The 19,092-nt window shown below is 52.1% G+C and overlaps 1 protein-coding gene across 1 annotated transcript in view; it reads left to right on the plus strand.

The window, feature by feature from the left end:
• LOC137309291 (probable voltage-dependent R-type calcium channel subunit alpha-1E) overlaps positions 1-19,092 on the plus strand; it is a gene marked incomplete at its 3' end in the record, with an annotated part of 193,804 nt that overhangs the window by 88,851 nt on the left and 85,861 nt on the right. Inside the window, exon 3 of the mRNA XM_067977549.1 lies at positions 18,192-18,283. Within this exon, the coding sequence (XP_067833650.1) occupies positions 18,192-18,283 (92 nt within the window). The remainder of the gene's footprint in view (positions 1-18,191; positions 18,284-19,092) is intronic.

The following is a 19,092-nucleotide window of genomic DNA, read 5'->3' on the forward strand; positions in this document are numbered from 1 at the left end:
GAGCCTCGGGTCACACTGTGATAGAGAGAGAGGGATAGAGCCTCGGGTCACACTGTGATAAAGAGAGAGAGGGATAGAGCCTCGGGTCACACTGTGATAGAGAGAGAGGGATAGAGCCTCGGGTCACACTGTGATAGAGAGAGAGAGAGGGATAGAGCCTCGGGTCACACTGTGATAAAGAGAGAGAGAGGGATAGAGCCTCGGGTCACACTGTGATAGAGAGAGAGGGATAGAGCCTCGGGTCACACTGTGATAGAGAGAGAGAGGGATAGAGCCTCGGGTCACACTGTGATAAAGGGAGAGGGATAGAGCCTCGGGTCACACTGTGATAGAGAGAGAGAGAGGGATAGAGCCTCGGGTCACACTGTGATAGAGAGAGAGGGATAGAGCCTCGGGTCACACTGTGATAGAGAGAGAGGGATAGAGCCTCGGGTCACACTGTGATAGAGAGAGAGAGGGATAGAGCCTCGGGTCACACTGTGATAGAGAGAGAGGGATAGAGCCTCGGGTCACAGTGTGATAGAGAGAGAGGGATAGAGCCTCGGGTCACACTGTGATAAAGAGAGAGAGATGGAGCCTCGGGTCACACTGTGATAGAGAGAGAGAGATGGAGCCTCGGGTCACACTGTGATAAAGAGAGAGAGATGGAGCCTCGGGTCACACTGTGATAGAGAGAGAGAGGGATAGAGCCTCGGGTCACACTGTGATAGAGAGAGAGAGATAGAGCCTCGGGTCACACTGTGATAGAGAGAGAGGGATAGAGCCTCGGGTCACACTGTGATAGAGAGAGAGAGGGATAGAGCCTCGGGTCACACTGTGATAGAGAGAGAGGGATAGAGCCTCGGGTCACACTGTGATACAGAGAGAGAGATGGAGCCTCGGGTCACACTGTGATAGAGAGAGAGAGATAGAGCCTCGGGTCACACTGTGATAGAGAGAGAGAGATGGAGCCTCGGGTCACACTGTGATAAAGAGAGAGAGATGGAGCCTCGGGTCACACTGTGATAGAGAGAGAGAGGGATAGAGCCTCGGGTCACACTGTGATAGAGAGAGAGAGATAGAGCCTCGGGTCACACTGTGATAGAGAGAGAGGGATAGAGCCTCGGGTCACACTGTGATAGAGAGAGAGAGGGATAGAGCCTCGGGTCACACTGTGATAGAGAGAGAGGGATAGAGCCTCGGGTCACACTGTGATAAAGAGAGAGGGATAGAGCCTCGGGTCACACTGTGATAAAGAGAGAGGGATAGAGCCTCGGGTCACACTGTGATAGAGAGAGAGGGATAGAGCCTCGGGTCACACTGTGATAGAGAGAGAGAGGGATAGAGCCTCGGGTCACACTGTGATAGAGAGAGAGAGGGATAGAGCCTCGGGTCACACTGTGATAAAGAGAGAGGGATAGAGCCTCGGGTCACACTGTGATAGAGAGAGAGAGGGATAGAGCCTCGGGTCACACTGTGATAGAGAGAGAGAGGGATAGAGCCTCGGGTCACACTGTGATAGAGAGAGAGAGATAGAGCCTCGGGTCACACTGTGATAGAGAGAGAGAGGGATAGAGCCTCGGGTCACACTGTGATAAAGAGAGAGGGATAGAGCCTCGGGTCACACTGTGATAAAGAGAGAGGGATAGAGCCTCGGGTCACACTGTGATAGAGAGAGAGAGGGATAGAGCCCCGGGTCACACTGTGATAGAGAGAGAGGGATAGAGCCTCGGGTCACACTGTGATAGAGAGAGAGAGGGATAGAGCCTCGGGTCACACTGTGATAGAGAGAGAGAGGGATAGAGCCTCGGGTCACACTGTGATAGAGAGAGAGAGAGGGATAGAGCCTCGGGTCACACTGTGATAGAGAGAGAGAGGGATAGAGCCTCGGGTCACACTGTGATAAAGGGAGAGGGATAGAGCCTCGGGTCACACTGTGATAGAGAGAGAGGGATAGAGCCTCGGGTCACACTGTGATAAAGAGAGAGAGGGATAGAGCCTCGGGTCACACTGTGATAAAGAGAGAGGGATAGAGCCTCGGGTCACACTGTGATAAAGAGAGAGAGGGATAGAGCCTCGGGTCACACTGTGATAAAGAGAGAGGGATAGAGCCTCGGGTCACACTGTGATAAAGAGAGAGAGGGATAGAGCCTCGGGTCACACTGTGATAAAGAGAGAGAGGGATAGAGCCTCGGGTCACACTGTGATAAAGAGAGAGAGGGATAGAGCCTCGGGTCACACTGTGATAAAGAGAGAGAGGGATAGAGCCTCGGGTCACACTGTGATAGAGAGAGAGAGGGATAGAGCCTCGGGTCACACTGTGATAGAGAGAGAGAGGGATAGAGCCTCGGGTCACACTGTGATAGAGAGAGAGGGATAGAGCCTCGGGTCACACTGTGATAGAGAGAGAGAGATAGAGCCTCGGGTCACACTGTGATAGAGAGAGAGAGATAGAGCCTCGGGTCACACTGTGATAGAGAGAGAGGGATAGAGCCCCGGGTCACACTGTGATAAAGAGAGAGGGATAGAGCCCCGGGTCACACTGTGATAGAGAGAGAGGGATAGAGCCTCGGGTCACACTGTGATAAAGAGAGAGGGATAGAGCCTCGGGTCACACTGTGATAGAGAGAGAGGGATAGAGCCTCGGGTCACACTGTGATAGAGAGAGAGAGAGGGATAGAGCCTCGGGTCACACTGTGATAAAGAGAGAGAGGGATAGAGCCTCGGGTCACACTGTGATAGAGAGAGAGGGATAGAGCCTCGGGTCACACTGTGATAGAGAGAGAGAGGGATAGAGCCTCGGGTCACACTGTGATAAAGAGAGAGAGGGATAGAGCCTCGGGTCACACTGTGATAAAGAGAGAGAGGGATAGAGCCTCGGGTCACACTGTGATAAAGAGAGAGAGGGATAGAGCCTCGGGTCACACTGTGATAAAGAGAGAGGGATAGAGCCTCGGGTCACACTGTGATAAAGAGAGAGGGATAGAGCCCCGGGTCACACTGTGATAGAGAGAGAGGGATAGAGCCTCGGGTCACACTGTGATAGAGAGAGAGAGGGATAGAGCCTCGGGTCACACTGTGATAAAGGGAGAGGGATAGAGCCTCGGGTCACACTGTGATAAAGAGAGAGAGGGATAGAGCCTCGGGTCACACTGTGATAGAGAGAGAGAGGGATAGAGCCTCGGGTCACACTGTGATAGAGAGAGAGAGGGATAGAGCCTCGGGTCACACTGTGATAGAGAGAGAGGGATAGAGCCTCGGGTCACACTGTGATAGAGAGAGAGGGATAGAGCCTCGGGTCACACTGTGATAGAGAGAGAGAGGGATAGAGCCTCGGGTCACACTGTGATAAAGAGAGAGGGATAGAGCCTCGGGTCACACTGTGATAGAGAGAGAGGGATAGAGCCTCGGGTCACACTGTGATAAAGAGAGAGAGGGATAGAGCCTCGGGTCACACTGTGATACAGAGAGAGAGGGATAGAGCCTCGGGTCACACTGTGATAGAGAGAGAGAGAGGGATAGAGCCTCGGGTCACACTGTGATAAAGAGAGAGGGATAGAGCCTCGGGTCACACTGTGATAAAGAGAGAGAGGGATAGAGCCTCGGGTCACACTGTGATAGAGAGAGAGGGATAGAGCCTCGGGTCACACTGTGATAGAGAGAGAGAGAGGGATAGAGCCTCGGGTCACACTGTGATAAAGAGAGAGAGAGGGATAGAGCCTCGGGTCACACTGTGATACAGAGAGAGGGATAGAGCCTCGGGTCACACTGTGATAAAGAGAGAGAGAGGGATAGAGCCTCGGGTCACACTGTGATAGAGAGAGAGAGGGATAGAGCCTCGGGTCACACTGTGATAGAGAGAGAGAGATAGAGCCTCGGGTCACACTGTGATAGAGAGAGAGGGATAGAGCCTCGGGTCACACTGTGATAGAGAGAGAGAGATAGAGCCCCGGGTCACACTGTGATAGAGAGATAGAGAGATAGAGCCTCGGGTCACACTGTGATAGAGAGAGAGAGATAGAGCCTCGGGTCACACTGTGATAGAGAGAGAGGGATAGAGCCTCGGGTCACACTGTGATAAAGGGAGAGAGGGATAGAGCCTCGGGTCACACTGTGATAGAGAGAGAGAGATAGAGCCTCGGGTCACACTGTGATAGAGAGAGAGAGGGATAGAGCCTCGGGTCACAATGTGATAGAGAGAGAGGGATAGAGCCTCGGGTCACTCTGTGATAGAGAGAGAGGGATAGAGCCTCGGGTCACAATGTGATAGAGAGAGAGGGATAGAGCCTCGGGTCACACTGTGATAGAGAGAGAGGGATAGAGCCTCGGGTCACAATGTGATAGAGAGAGAGGGATAGAGCCTCGGGTCACACTGTGATAGAGAGAGAGGGATAGAGCCTCGGGTCACACTGTGATACAGAGAGAGGGATAGAGCCTCGGGTCACACTGTGATAAAGAGAGAGGGATAGAGCCTCGGGTCACACTGTGATAGAGAGAGAGAGATAGAGCCTCGGGTCACACTGTGATAGAGAGAGAGAGGGATAGAGCCTCGGGTCACACTGTGATAGAGAGAGAGGGATAGAGCCTCGGGTCACACTGTGATAGAGAGAGAGAGATAGAGCCTCGGGTCACACTGTGATACAGAGAGAGGGATAGAGCCTCGGGTCACACTGTGATAGAGAGAGAGAGATAGAGCCTCGGGTCACACTGTGATAAAGAGAGAGGGATAGAGCCTCGGGTCACACTGTGATAGAGAGAGAGGGATAGAGCCTCGGGTCACACTGTGATAAAGAGAGAGGGATAGAGCCTCGGGTCACACTGTGATAGAGAGAGAGGGATAGAGCCTCGGGTCACACTGTGATAGAGAGAGAGAGATAGAGCCTCGGGTCACACTGTGATAGAGAGAGAGGGATAGAGCCTCGGGTCACACTGTGATAGAGAGAGAGAGGGATAGAGCCTCGGGTCACACTGTGATAAAGAGAGAGGGATAGAGCCTCGGGTCACACTGTGATAGAGAGAGAGAGGGATAGAGCCTCGGGTCACACTGTGATAGAGAGAGAGAGGGATAGAGCCTCGGGTCACACTGTGATAAAGAGAGAGGGATAGAGCCTCGGGTCACACTGTGATAAAGAGAGAGGGATAGAGCCTCGGGTCACACTGTGATAGAGAGAGAGAGAGATAGAGCCTCGGGTCACACTGTGATAGAGAGAGAGAGGGATAGAGCCTCGGGTCACACTGTGATAGAGAGAGAGAGAGGGATAGAGCCTCGGGTCACACTGTGATAGAGAGAGAGAGGGATAGAGCCTCGGGTCACACTGTGATAGAGAGAGAGAGATAGAGCTTCGGGTCACACTGTGATAGAGAGAGAGGGATAGAGCCTCGGGTCACACTGTGATAAAGAGAGAGAGATAGAGCCTCGGGTCACACTGTGATAAAGAGAGAGGGATAGAGCCTCGGGTCACACTGTGATAAAGAGAGAGGGATAGAGCCTCGGGTCACACTGTGATAGAGAGAGAGGGATAGAGCCTCGGGTCACACTGTGATAAAGAGAGAGGGATAGAGCCTCGGGTCACACTGTGATAGAGAGAGAGGGATAGAGCCTCGGGTCACACTGTGATAGAGAGAGAGGGATAGAGCCTCGGGTCACACTGTGATAGAGAGAGAGAGATAGAGCCTCGGGTCACACTGTGATAGAGAGAGAGGGATAGAGCCTCGGGTCACACTGTGATAGAGAGAGAGAGGGATAGAGCCTCGGGTCACACTGTGATAAAGAGAGAGGGATAGAGCCTCGGGTCACACTGTGATAGAGAGAGAGGGATAGAGCCTCGGGTCACACTGTGATAAAGAGAGAGGGATAGAGCCTCGGGTCACACTGTGATAGAGAGAGAGGGATAGAGCCTCGGGTCACACTGTGATAGAGAGAGAGAGGGATAGAGCCTCGGGTCACACTGTGATAAAGAGAGAGGGATAGAGCCTCGGGTCACACTGTGATAGAGAGAGAGAGGGATAGAGCCTCGGGTCACACTGTGATAAAGGGAGAGAGGGATAGAGCCTCGGGTCACACTGTGATAGAGAGAGAGAGATAGAGCCTCGGGTCACACTGTGATAAAGAGAGAGGGATAGAGCCTCGGGTCACACTGTGATAGAGAGAGAGAGATAGAGCCTCGGGTCACACTGTGATAGAGAGAGAGGGATAGAGCCTCGGGTCACACTGTGATAGAGAGAGAGAGGGATAGAGCCTCGGGTCACACTGTGATAGAGAGAGAGAGGGATAGAGCCTCGGGTCACACTGTGATAGAGAGAGAGGGATAGAGCCTCGGGTCACACTGTGATAAAGAGAGAGAGAGGGATAGAGCCTCGGGTCACACTGTGATAGAGAGAGAGAGGGATAGAGCCTCGGGTCACACTGTGATAGAGAGAGAGGGATAGAGCCTCGGGTCACACTGTGATAAAGAGAGAGGGATAGAGCCTCGGGTCACACTGTGATAAAGAGAGAGGGATAGAGCCTCGGGTCACACTGTGATAGAGAGAGAGAGGGATAGAGCCTCGGGTCACACTGTGATAGAGAGAGAGAGGGATAGAGCCTCGGGTCACACTATGATAGAGAGAGAGGGATAGAGCCTCGGGTCACACTGTGATAAAGAGAGAGGGATAGAGCCTCGGGTCACACTGTGATACAGAGAGAGAGAGGGATAGAGCCTCGGGTCACACTGTGATAGAGAGAGAGAGGGATAGAGCCTCGGGTCACACTGTGATAGAGAGAGAGAGGGATAGAGCCTCGGGTCACACTGTGATAGAGAGAGAGGGATAGAGCCTCGGGTCACACTGTGATAGAGAGAGAGGGATAGAGCCTCGGGTCACACTGTGATAGAGAGAGAGAGAGGGATAGAGCCTCGGGTCACACTGTGATAAAGAGAGAGAGATAGAGCCTCGGGTCACACTGTGATAGAGAGAGAGGGATAGAGCCTCGGGTCACACTGTGATAAAGAGAGAGGGATAGAGCCTCGGGTCACACTGTGATAGAGAGAGAGAGGGATAGAGCCTCGGGTCACACTGTGATAAAGAGAGAGGGACAGAGCCTCGGGTCACACTGTGATACAGAGAGAGGGATAGAGCCTCGGGTCACACTGTGATAGAGAGAGAGAGAGGGATAGAGCCTCGGGTCACACTGTGATACAGAGAGAGAGATAGAGCCTCGGGTCACACTGTGATACAGAGAGAGAGGGATAGAGCCTCGGGTCACACTGTGATAGAGAGAGAGGGATAGAGCCTCGGGTCACACTGTGATAGAGAGAGAGAGATAGAGCCTCGGGTCACACTGTGATAAAGAGAGAGGGATAGAGCCTCGGGTCACACTGTGATAAAGAGAGAGAGGGATAGAGCCTCGGGTCACACTGTGATAGAGAGAGAGGGATAGAGCCTCGGGTCACACTGTGATAAAGAGAGAGAGAGGGATAGAGCCTCGGGTCACACTGTGATAGAGAGAGAGGGATAGAGCCTCGGGTCACACTGTGATACAGAGAGAGAGGGATAGAGCCTCGGGTCACACTGTGATACAGAGAGAGAGGGATAGAGCCTCGGGTCACACTGTGATAGAGAGAGAGGGATAGAGCCTCGGGTCACACTGTGATAGAGAGAGAGGGATAGAGCCTCGGGTCACACTGTGATAGAGAGAGAGAGGGATAGAGCCTCGGGTCACACTGTGATAGAGAGAGAGGGATAGAGCCTCGGGTCACACTGTGATACAGAGAGAGAGGGATAGAGCCTCGGGTCACACTGTGATAGAGAGAGAGGGATAGAGCCTCGGGTCACACTGTGATAGAGAGAGAGAGATAGAGCCTCGGGTCACACTGTGATAGAGAGAGAGAGGGATAGAGCCTCGGGTCACACTATGATAGAGAGAGAGGGATAGAGCCTCGGGTCACACTGTGATAAAGAGAGAGGGATAGAGCCTCGGGTCACACTGTGATACAGAGAGAGAGAGGGATAGAGCCTCGGGTCACACTGTGATAGAGAGAGAGAGGGATAGAGCCTCGGGTCACACTGTGATACAGAGAGAGAGAGGGATATAGCCTCGGGTCACACTGTGATAGAGAGAGAGAGGGATAGAGCCTCGGGTCACACTGTGATAAAGGGAGAGGGATAGAGCCTCGGGTCACACTGTGATAGAGAGAGAGGGATAGAGCCTCGGGTCACACTGTGATAAAGAGAGAGGGATAGAGCCCCGGGTCACACTGTGATAGAGAGAGAGGGATAGAGCCTCGGGTCACACTGTGATAAAGAGAGAGGGATAGAGCCTCGGGTCACACTGTGATAAAGAGAGAGGGATAGAGCCTCGGGTCACACTGTGATAAAGAGAGAGAGAGATAGAGCCTCGGGTCACACTGTGATAGAGAGAGAGGGATAGAGCCTCGGGTCACACTGTGATAGAGAGAGAGGGATAGAGCCTCGGGTCACACTGTGATAGAGAGAGAGAGATAGAGCCTCGGGTCACACTGTGATAGAGAGAGAGAGGGATAGAGCCTCGGGTCACACTGTGATAAAGAGAGAGAGAGGGATAGAGCCTCGGGTCACACTGTGATAGAGAGAGAGAGGGATAGAGCCTCGGGTCACACTGTGATAAAGGGAGAGGGATAGAGCCTCGGGTCACACTGTGATAGAGAGAGAGAGAGGGATAGAGCCTCGGGTCACACTGTGATAAAGAGAGAGGGATAGAGCCCCGGGTCACACTGTGATAGAGAGAGAGGGATAGAGCCTCGGGTCACACTGTGATAAAGAGAGAGAGAGGGATAGAGCCTCGGGTCACACTGTGATAGAGAGAGAGAGAGGGATAGAGCCTCGGGTCACACTGTGATAGAGAGAGAGAGAGGGATAGAGCCTCGGGTCACACTGTGATAGAGAGAGAGGGATAGAGCCTCGGGTCACACTGTGATAAAGAGAGAGAGATAGAGCCTCGGGTCACACTGTGATAGAGAGAGAGGGATAGAGCCTCGGGTCACACTGTGATAGAGAGAGAGGGATAGAGCCTCGGGTCACACTGTGATAGAGAGAGAGGGATAGAGCCTCGGGTCACACTGTGATAAAGAGAGAGGGATAGAGCCTCGGGTCACACTGTGATAGAGAGAGAGAGGGATAGAGCCTCGGGTCACACTGTGATAAAGAGAGAGGGATAGAGCCTCGGGTCACACTGTGATAGAGAGAGAGAGATAGAGCCTCGGGTCACACTGTGATAAAGAGAGAGAGAGGGATAGAGCCTCGGGTCACACTGTGATAAAGAGAGAGGGATAGAGCCTCGGGTCACACTGTGATAGAGAGAGAGAGAGATAGAGCCCCGGGTCACACTGTGATAGAGAGAGAGGGATAGAGCCTCGGGTCACACTGTGATAGAGAGAGAGAGGGATAGAGCCTCGGGTCACACTGTGATAGAGAGAGAGGGATAGAGCCTCGGGTCACACTGTGATAGAGAGAGAGAGGGATAGAGCCTCGGGTCACACTGTGATAGAGAGAGAGAGATAGAGCCTCGGGTCACACTGTGATAGAGAGAGAGAGAGATAGAGCCTCGGGTCACACTGTGATAGAGAGAGAGAGGGATAGAGCCTCGGGTCACACTGTGATAAAGAGAGAGAGGGATAGAGCCTCGGGTCACACTGTGATAAAGAGAGAGGGATAGAGCCTCGGGTCACACTGTGATAAAGAGAGAGAGGGATAGAGCCTCGGGTCACACTGTGATAAAGAGAGAGAGGGATAGAGCCTCGGGTCACACTGTGATAAAGAGAGAGAGGGATAGAGCCTCGGGTCACACTGTGATAAAGAGAGAGAGAGGGATAGAGCCTCGGGTCACACTGTGATAAAGAGAGAGGGATAGAGCCCCGGGTCACACTGTGATAGAGAGAGAGGGATAGAGCCTCGGGTCACACTGTGATAGAGAGAGAGGGATAGAGCCTCGGGTCACACTGTGATAGAGAGAGAGGGATAGAGCCTCGGGTCACACTGTGATAGAGAGAGAGAGGGATAGAGCCTCGGGTCACACTGTGATAAAGGGAGAGGGATAGAGCCTCGGGTCACACTGTGATAGAGAGAGAGAGGGATAGAGCCTCGGGTCACACTGTGATAGAGAGAGAGGGATAGAGCCTCGGGTCACACTGTGATACAGAGAGAGGGATAGAGCCTCGGGTCACACTGTGATAGAGAGAGAGGGATAGAGCCTCGGGTCACACTGTGATACAGAGAGAGGGATAGAGCCTCGGGTCACACTGTGATAGAGAGAGAGGGATAGAGCCCCGGGTCACACTGTGATAGAGAGAGAGGGATAGAGCCTCGGGTCACACTGTGATAGAGAGAGAGAGGGATAGAGCCTCGGGTCACACTGTGATAAAGAGAGAGAGAGATAGAGCCTCGGGTCACACTGTGATAAAGAGAGAGAGGGATAGAGCCTCGGGTCACACTGTGATACAGAGAGAGGGATAGAGCCTCGGGTCACACTGTGATAAAGAGAGAGAGATAGAGCCTCGGGTCACACTGTGATAAAGAGAGAGGGATAGAGCCTCGGGTCACACTGTGATAGAGAGAGAGGGATAGAGCCTCGGGTCACACTGTGATAGAGAGAGAGAGGGATAGAGCCTCGGGTCACACTGTGATAGAGAGAGAGGGATAGAGCCTCGGGTCACACTGTGATAGAGAGAGAGGGACAGAGCCTCGGGTCACACTGTGATACAGAGAGAGAGGGATAGAGCCTCGGGTCACACTGTGATAGAGAGAGAGGGATAGAGCCTCGGGTCACACTGTGATAGAGAGAGAGGGATAGAGCCCCGGGTCACACTGTGATAAAGAGAGAGGGATAGAGCCTCGGGTCACACTGTGATAAAGAGAGAGAGAGGGATAGAGCCCCGGGTCACACTGTGATAAAGAGAGAGAGAGGGATAGAGCCTCGGGTCACACTGTGATACAGAGAGAGGGATAGAGCCTCGGGTCACACTGTGATAAAGAGAGAGAGGGATAGAGCCTCGGGTCACACTGTGATAGAGAGAGAGAGAGGGATAGAGCCTCGGGTCACACTGTGATAAAGAGAGAGAGAGGGATAGAGCCTCGGGTCACACTGTGATACAGAGAGAGGGATAGAGCCTCGGGTCACACTGTGATAAAGAGAGAGAGAGGGATAGAGCCTCGGGTCACACTGTGATAGAGAGAGAGAGATAGAGCCTCGGGTCACACTGTGATAGAGAGAGAGGGATAGAGCCTCGGGTCACACTGTGATAGAGAGAGAGAGGGATAGAGCCTCGGGTCACACTGTGATAAAGGGAGAGGGATAGAGCCTCGGGTCACACTGTGATAGAGAGAGAGAGGGATAGAGCCTCGGGTCACACTGTGATAGAGAGAGAGAGGGATAGAGCCTCGGGTCACACTGTGATAGAGAGAGAGAGGGATAGAGCCTCGGGTCACACTGTGATAGAGAGAGAGAGATAGAGCCTCGGGTCACACTGTGATAAAGAGAGAGAGATAGAGCCTCGGGTCACACTGTGATAAAGAGAGAGAGATAGAGCCTCGGGTCACACTGTGATAAAGAGAGAGAGATAGAGCCTCGGGTCACACTGTGATAGAGAGAGAGAGATAGAGCCTCGGGTCACACTGTGATAGAGAGAGAGGGATAGAGCCTCGGGTCACACTGTGATAGAGAGAGAGAGATAGAGCCCCGGGTCACACTGTGATAGAGAGAGAGAGATAGAGCCTCGGGTCACACTGTGATAGAGAGAGAGAGATAGAGCCTCGGGTCACACTGTGATAGAGAGAGAGAGATAGAGCCTCGGGTCACACTGTGATAAAGAGAGAGAGATAGAGCCTCGGGTCACACTGTGATAGAGAGAGAGAGATAGAGCCTCGGGTCACACTGTGATAGAGAGAGAGGGATAGAGCCTCGGGTCACACTGTGATAGAGAGAGAGAGATAGAGCCCCGGGTCACACTGTGATAGAGAGATAGAGAGATAGAGCCTCGGGTCACACTGTGATAGAGAGAGAGAGATAGAGCCTCGGGTCACACTGTGATAGAGAGAGAGAGGGATAGAGCCTCGGGTCACACTGTGATAAAGGGAGAGAGGGATAGAGCCTCGGGTCACACTGTGATAGAGAGAGAGAGATAGAGCCTCGGGTCACACTGTGATAGAGAGAGAGAGGGATAGAGCCTCGGGTCACACTGTGATAAAGAGAGAGGGATAGAGCCTCGGGTCACAATGTGATAGAGAGAGAGGGATAGAGCCTCGGGTCACAATGTGATAGAGAGAGAGGGATAGAGCCTCGGGTCACACTGTGATAGAGAGAGAGGGATAGAGCCTCGGGTCACACTGTGATAGAGAGAGAGAGATAGAGCCTCGGGTCACACTGTGATACAGAGAGAGGGATAGAGCCTCGGGTCACACTGTGATAGAGAGAGAGAGGGATAGAGCCTCGGGTCACAATGTGATAGAGAGAGAGGGATAGAGCCTCGGGTCACAATGTGATAGAGAGAGAGAGAGAGGGATAGAGCCTCGGGTCACACTGTGATAGAGAGAGAGGGATAGAGCCTCGGGTCACACTGTGATACAGAGAGAGAGATAGAGCCTCGGGTCACACTGTGATAAAGAGAGAGGGATAGAGCCTCGGGTCACAATGTGATAGAGAGAGAGGGATAGAGCCTCGGGTCACAATGTGATAGAGAGAGAGAGAGAGGGATAGAGCCTCGGGTCACACTGTGATAGAGAGAGAGAGGGATAGAGCCTCGGGTCACAATGTGATAGAGAGAGAGGGATAGAGCCTCGGGTCACAATGTGATAGAGAGAGAGAGAGAGGGATAGAGCCTCGGGTCACACTGTGATAGAGAGAGAGAGATAGAGCCTCGGGTCACACTGTGATACAGAGAGAGGGATAGAGCCTCGGGTCACACTGTGATAGAGAGAGAGAGATAGAGCCTCGGGTCACACTGTGATAGAGAGAGAGAGGGATAGAGCCTCGGGTCACACTGTGATAGAGAGAGAGGGATAGAGCCTCGGGTCACACTGTGATAGAGAGAGAGAGATAGAGCCTCGGGTCACACTGTGATAGAGAGAGAGGGATAGAGCCTCGGGTCACACTGTGATAGAGAGAGAGGGATAGAGCCTCGGGTCACACTGTGATAGAGAGAGAGAGATAGAGCCTCGGGTCACACTGTGATAGAGAGAGAGAGGGATAGAGCCTCGGGTCACACTGTGATAAAGGGAGAGGGATAGAGCCTCGGGTCACACTGTGATAGAGAGAGAGAGGGATAGAGCCTCGGGTCACACTGTGATAGAGAGAGAGAGGGATAGAGCCTCGGGTCACACTGTGATAAAGAGAGAGGGATAGAGCCTCGGGTCACACTGTGATAAAGAGAGAGGGATAGAGCCTCGGGTCACACTGTGATAGAGAGAGAGAGGGATAGAGCCCCGGGTCACACTGTGATAGAGAGAGAGAGGGATAGAGCCTCGGGTCACACTGTGATAGAGAGAGAGAGGGATAGAGCCTCGGGTCACACTGTGATAGAGAGAGAGAGGGATAGAGCCTCGGGTCACACTGTGATAGAGAGAGAGAGGGATAGAGCCTCGGGTCACACTGTGATAGAGAGAGAGAGAGATAGAGCCTCGGGTCACACTGTGATAGAGAGAGAGAGGGATAGAGCCTCGGGTCACACTGTGATAGAGAGAGAGAGAGGGATAGAGCCTCGGGTCACACTGTGATAGAGAGAGAGAGGGATAGAGCCTCGGGTCACACTGTGATAAAGAGAGAGGGATAGAGCCTCGGGTCACACTGTGATAGAGAGAGAGAGGGATAGAGCCTCGGGTCACACTATGATAAAGAGAGAGGGATAGAGCCCCGGGTCACACTGTGATAGAGAGAGAGGGATAGAGCCTCGGGTCACACTGTGATAAAGAGAGAGGGATAGAGCCTCGGGTCACACTGTGATAGAGAGAGAGAGATAGAGCTTCGGGTCACACTGTGATAGAGAGAGAGGGATAGAGCCTCGGGTCACACTGTGATAAAGAGAGAGGGATAGAGCCTCGGGTCACACTGTGATAAAGAGAGAGGGATAGAGCCTCGGGTCACACTGTGATAGAGAGAGAGGGATAGAGCCTCGGGTCACACTGTGATAGAGAGAGAGGGATAGAGCCTCGGGTCACACTGTGATAGAGAGAGAGAGAGGGATAGAGCCTCGGGTCACACTGTGATAGAGAGAGAGGGATAGAGCCTCGGGTCACACTGTGATAGAGAGAGAGAGAGGGATAGAGCCTCGGGTCACACTGTGATAGAGAGAGAGGGATAGAGCCTCGGGTCACACTGTGATAATGAGAATCTCTGGAAGCAGCTTCAAACTGAGTGAGCCCGGGGGAAACTGAGGGGCATCTTTTCAAAGCGCCTCGTCAATATTTAAGTTTTTCCGATCAGAGGCGTCTGGAGAGGGCGACGAGTTTGGGCAATTAAAAAACTGAAATAGCTGCCAGAATTTCTGAAGCTCACACATGTCCCTCGGGGCAGAGAAGAGAAAGTAAACAGCAGAAGATGCCTTTTGTGGTTTATTTATGGCGTTTTTTGGAGGCTGAGAATGAGCTGTCTCTCACAGAAACAACAGGCTGGTCAATAACCCAGACAGACTGGGAACGGGACCCAGACAGGCTGGTCAATAACCCAGACAGACTGGGAAATGAACCCAGACAGACTGGGAACGGGACCCTGACAGACTGGGAAATGAACCCAGACAGGCTGGTCAATAACCCAGACAAGCTGGGAACGGGACCCAGACAGACTGGTCAATAACCCAGACAGACTGGGAAATGAACCCAGACAGGCTGGTCAATAACCCAGACAGGCTGGGAACGGGACCCAGACAGGCTGGTCAATAACCCAGACAGACTGGGAACGGGACCCAGACAGACTGGGAAATGGACCCAGAGAAGCTGGGAACGGGACCCAGAAAGACTGGTCAATAACCCAGACAGACTGGGGACGGGACCCAGACAGGCTGGTCAATAACCCAGACAGACTGGGAACGGGACCCAGACAGACTGGGAACGGGACCCAGACAGGCTGGTCAATAACCCAGACAGACTGGGAACGGGACCCAGACAGGCTGGGAACGGGACCCAGACAGACTGGGAACGGGACCCAGACAGACTGGTCAATAACCCAGACAGGCTGGGAACGGGACCCAGACAGACTGGTCAATAACCCAGACAGGCTGGGAACGGGACCCAGACAGACTGGGAACGGGACCCAGACAGGCTGGGAACGGGTCCCAGACAGACTGGTCAATCACCCAGACAGGCTGGTCAATAACCCAGATCGACTAGTCGATAACCCAGACAGACTGGTCGATAACGCTGTCTGTGACTGTCGCTCCCGATGACCCAGCTCTTTTCGTTGGCTCCTCCAGTGTCCTTCCCTCCCGGCCGAGCAGCTCGGGGAGATTGGCTCAATCTTCCAAGAGGTGTGTTTGTGAACACGTTGCACTGGGCGGGGGAAGGGGAGGAGGTTGGCTCATCTCACTGGGGGCAATCAGAGCACTGTCCCTGACACTGGGCCAAGTGAGACCCTCCCCTCTCTGATCCTCACACCGCAAGCCAGTTCCATGGCCCAGCATTATCCAGCACCTGGGGTGGGTCTTAATGGTAAATAAATATTGCATCTGCCGTGCAGGTGAGTGATTAATACACCTTGTTCAATGAACTGTTTAATTCCATCATCAACAACACAATTTTAAGGACGAACTTAACGGCTTGACTCAGTGCAGGTCTTTTAATAAATCATCTGATGAGTGGAAAATTTTATCAATTAAACTAAAGACACAGCTGCCCTGATGGGCCAGCACTGAAGCTCCAGCTCCAGGAGACTTGCATCTTTGCACATCATTAGTCCAACATACGTGTGCTCCTCAGACAGGGTTGAGCTGGGAGGAGGGTGCTGGAGTCCAGTCACTCTCTGGTCACTCTCTGCTGCAAACTGTGTGTCAACAAAATCAGCTTCCAGGATCACTGAAACCGCGCCCCCACCCGCCCACCGAACCCCTGGATTGGATACAAGCCTGGAACTCACTCCCGGGTATCTGTTATTCTATATATAAACCCCCCCGAACCCCTCGATTAGATTCCAGTCTGTAACTCACTCCCGGGTATCTGTTATTCTATATATAAACCCCCCGAACCCCTCGATTAGATTCCAGTCTGTAACTCACTCCCGGGTATCTGTTATTCGATATATAAACCCCACGAACCCCTCGATTAGATTCCAGTCTGTAACTCACTCCTGGGTATCTGTTATTCTGTATATAAACCCCCCGAACCCCTCGATTAGATTCCAGTCTGTAACTCACTCCCAGGTATCTGTTATTCAATATATAAACCCCCCGAACCCCTCGATTAGATTCCAGCCTGCAACTCACTCCCGGGTATCTGTTATTCGAAATATAAACCCCCCGAACCCCTCGATTAGATTCCAGTCTGTAACTCACTCCCGGGTATCTGTTATTCTATATATAAACCCACCCGAACCCCTCGATTAGATTCCAGTCTGTAACTCACTCCCGGGTATCTGATATTATATGTATAAACCCCCTGAACCCCTCGATTAGATTCCAGTCTGTAACTCACTCCCAGGTATCTGTTATTCTATATATGAACCCCCCGAACCCCTCGATTAGATTCCAGTCTGTAACTCACTCCCGGGTCTCTGTTATTCGACATATAAACCCCCCCGAACCCCTCGATTAGATTCCAGTCTGTAATTCACTCCCTGGTATCTGTTATTCTATACATAAACCCCCCAAACCCCTCGATTAGATTCCAGTCTGTAACTCACTCCCAGGTATCTGTTATTCTATACATAAACCCCCCCGAACCCCTCAATTAGATTCCAGTCTGTAATTCACTCCCGGGTATCTGTTATTCTATACATAAACACCCGAACCCCTCGATTAGATTCCAGCCTGTAACTCACTCCCAGGTATCTGTTATTCTATATATAAACCCCCCGAACCCCTCGATTAGATTCCAGTCTGTAACTCACTCCCGGGTATCTGTTATTCTATATATAAACCCCACCGAACCCCTCGATTAGATTCCAGTCTTGAACTCCCGGGTATCTATTATTCGATATATAAACCCCCCGAACCCCTCGATTAGATTCCAGTCTGTAACTCACTCCCAGGTATCTGTTATTCTATATATAAACCCCCCCGAACCCCTCGATTAGATTCCAGTCTGTAACTCACTCCCGGGTATCTGTTATTCTATATATAAACCCCCCCGAACCCCTCGATTAGATTCCAGTCTGTAATTCACTCCCGGGTATCTGTTATTCTGTATATAAACCCCCGAACCCCTCGATTAGATTCCAGTCTGTAATTCACTCCCGGGTATCAGTTATTCTAAATATAAAGCCCTCGAACCCCTCGATTAGTTTCCAGTCTGTAACTCACTCCCAGGTATCTGTTATTCTATATATAAACCCCCCCGAACCCCTCGATTAGATTCCAGTCTGTAATTCACTCCCGGGTATCTGTTATTCTATATATAAACCCCCCGAACCCCTCGATTAGATTCCAGTCTGTAACTCACTCCCGGGTATCTGTTATTCTATATATAAACCCCCCGAACCCCTCGATTAGATTCCAGTCTGTAACTCACTCCCGGGTATCTGTTATTCTATATATAAACCCCTCCGAACCCCTCAGTTAGATTCCAGCCTGTAACTCACTCCCAGGTATCTGTTATTCTGGAATATATAAAAAGATCATCGAGGGAGTGTAAAACGGACGGAGTGTAAAACGGACGGAGTGTAAAACTGCTTGCTGATTTGTTGTAGCCCACGATGAGTGCAGACCATTGTGACGGTGGAACAGGGAGAAACAAACCCAAGGCCTGGCAGATCCGTTCATACCGTGACCCTTGTCACTGTTACAATTTAAAATCAACCCAGGGCTAGGGTGATAGGGCAGAGTGGTGGGACGAGCTGGATTGCTCTTGCACAGAGCCAGCACAGATTCAACGGGCCGAATGGCCTTTTCCCGTGCTGCAACCTTTCTATGATTCTATGATTTAGGTATTCACAGAAGGGTTAATGTCCTCTTCATCGTTTCAATGTGGCTGGTATGAGGCGGGAGGTGCAGTGGGCTCTCCACCTCGATCGCCCCTCGTTCAGGTTTCAAATGCCTCACCTGTTTTCCTTTTCATTTCAGGATCCTGGCCAAGCTTGAGACGCACTTCAATCTGCGGACACTGCGAGCTGTTCGTGTGCTGAGACCACTGAAGCTGGTGTCAGGGATTCCCAGTGAGTCCTGCTTTTCCGTTTGGCACAATCTCCGACAGAAAGTTTTCCAAAGTCTGCAGGCAGTGGGATTAGCTGATGGGTTTGGGTCCTCACACAGACAGAGCTCCCTCTACACTGTCCCATCAAACACTCCCAGGGCAGGTACAGCACGGGTTAGATACAGAGTAAAGCTCCCTCTACACTGTCCCATCAAACACTCCCAGGGCAGGTACAGCACGGGTTAGATACAGAGTAAAGCTCCCTCTACACTGTCCCATCAAACACTCCCAGGGCAGGTACAGCACAGGTTAGATACATGGTAAAGCTCCCTCTACACTGTCCCATCAAACACTCCCAGGGCAGGTACAGCACGGGTGAGATACAGAGTAAAGCTCCCACTACACTGTCCCATCAAACACTCCCAGGGCAGGTACAGCACGGGTTAGATACAGAGTAAAGCTCCCTCTACACTGTCCCATCAAACACTCCCAGGGCAGGTACAGCACGGGTTAGATACAGAGTAAAGCTCCCTCTACACTGTCCCATCAAACACTCCCAGGGCAGGTACAGCACGGGTTAGACACAGAGCAAAGCTCCCTCTGCACTGTCCCATCAAACACTCCCAGGGCAGGTACAGCACGGGTTAGTTACAGAGTAACGCTCTCTCTACACTGTCCCATCAAACACTCCCAGGGCAGGTACAGCACGGGTTAGTTACAGAGTAAAGCTCCCTCTACACTGTCCCATCAAACACTCCCAGGGCAGGTACAGCACGGGTTAGATACAGAGTAAAGCTCCCTCTACACTGTCCCATCAAACACTCCCAGGGC

Source organism: Heptranchias perlo, unplaced genomic scaffold (assembly GCF_035084215.1).
Source record: "Heptranchias perlo isolate sHepPer1 unplaced genomic scaffold, sHepPer1.hap1 HAP1_SCAFFOLD_158, whole genome shotgun sequence".
Lineage (NCBI taxonomy): Eukaryota > Metazoa > Chordata > Chondrichthyes > Hexanchiformes > Hexanchidae > Heptranchias > Heptranchias perlo.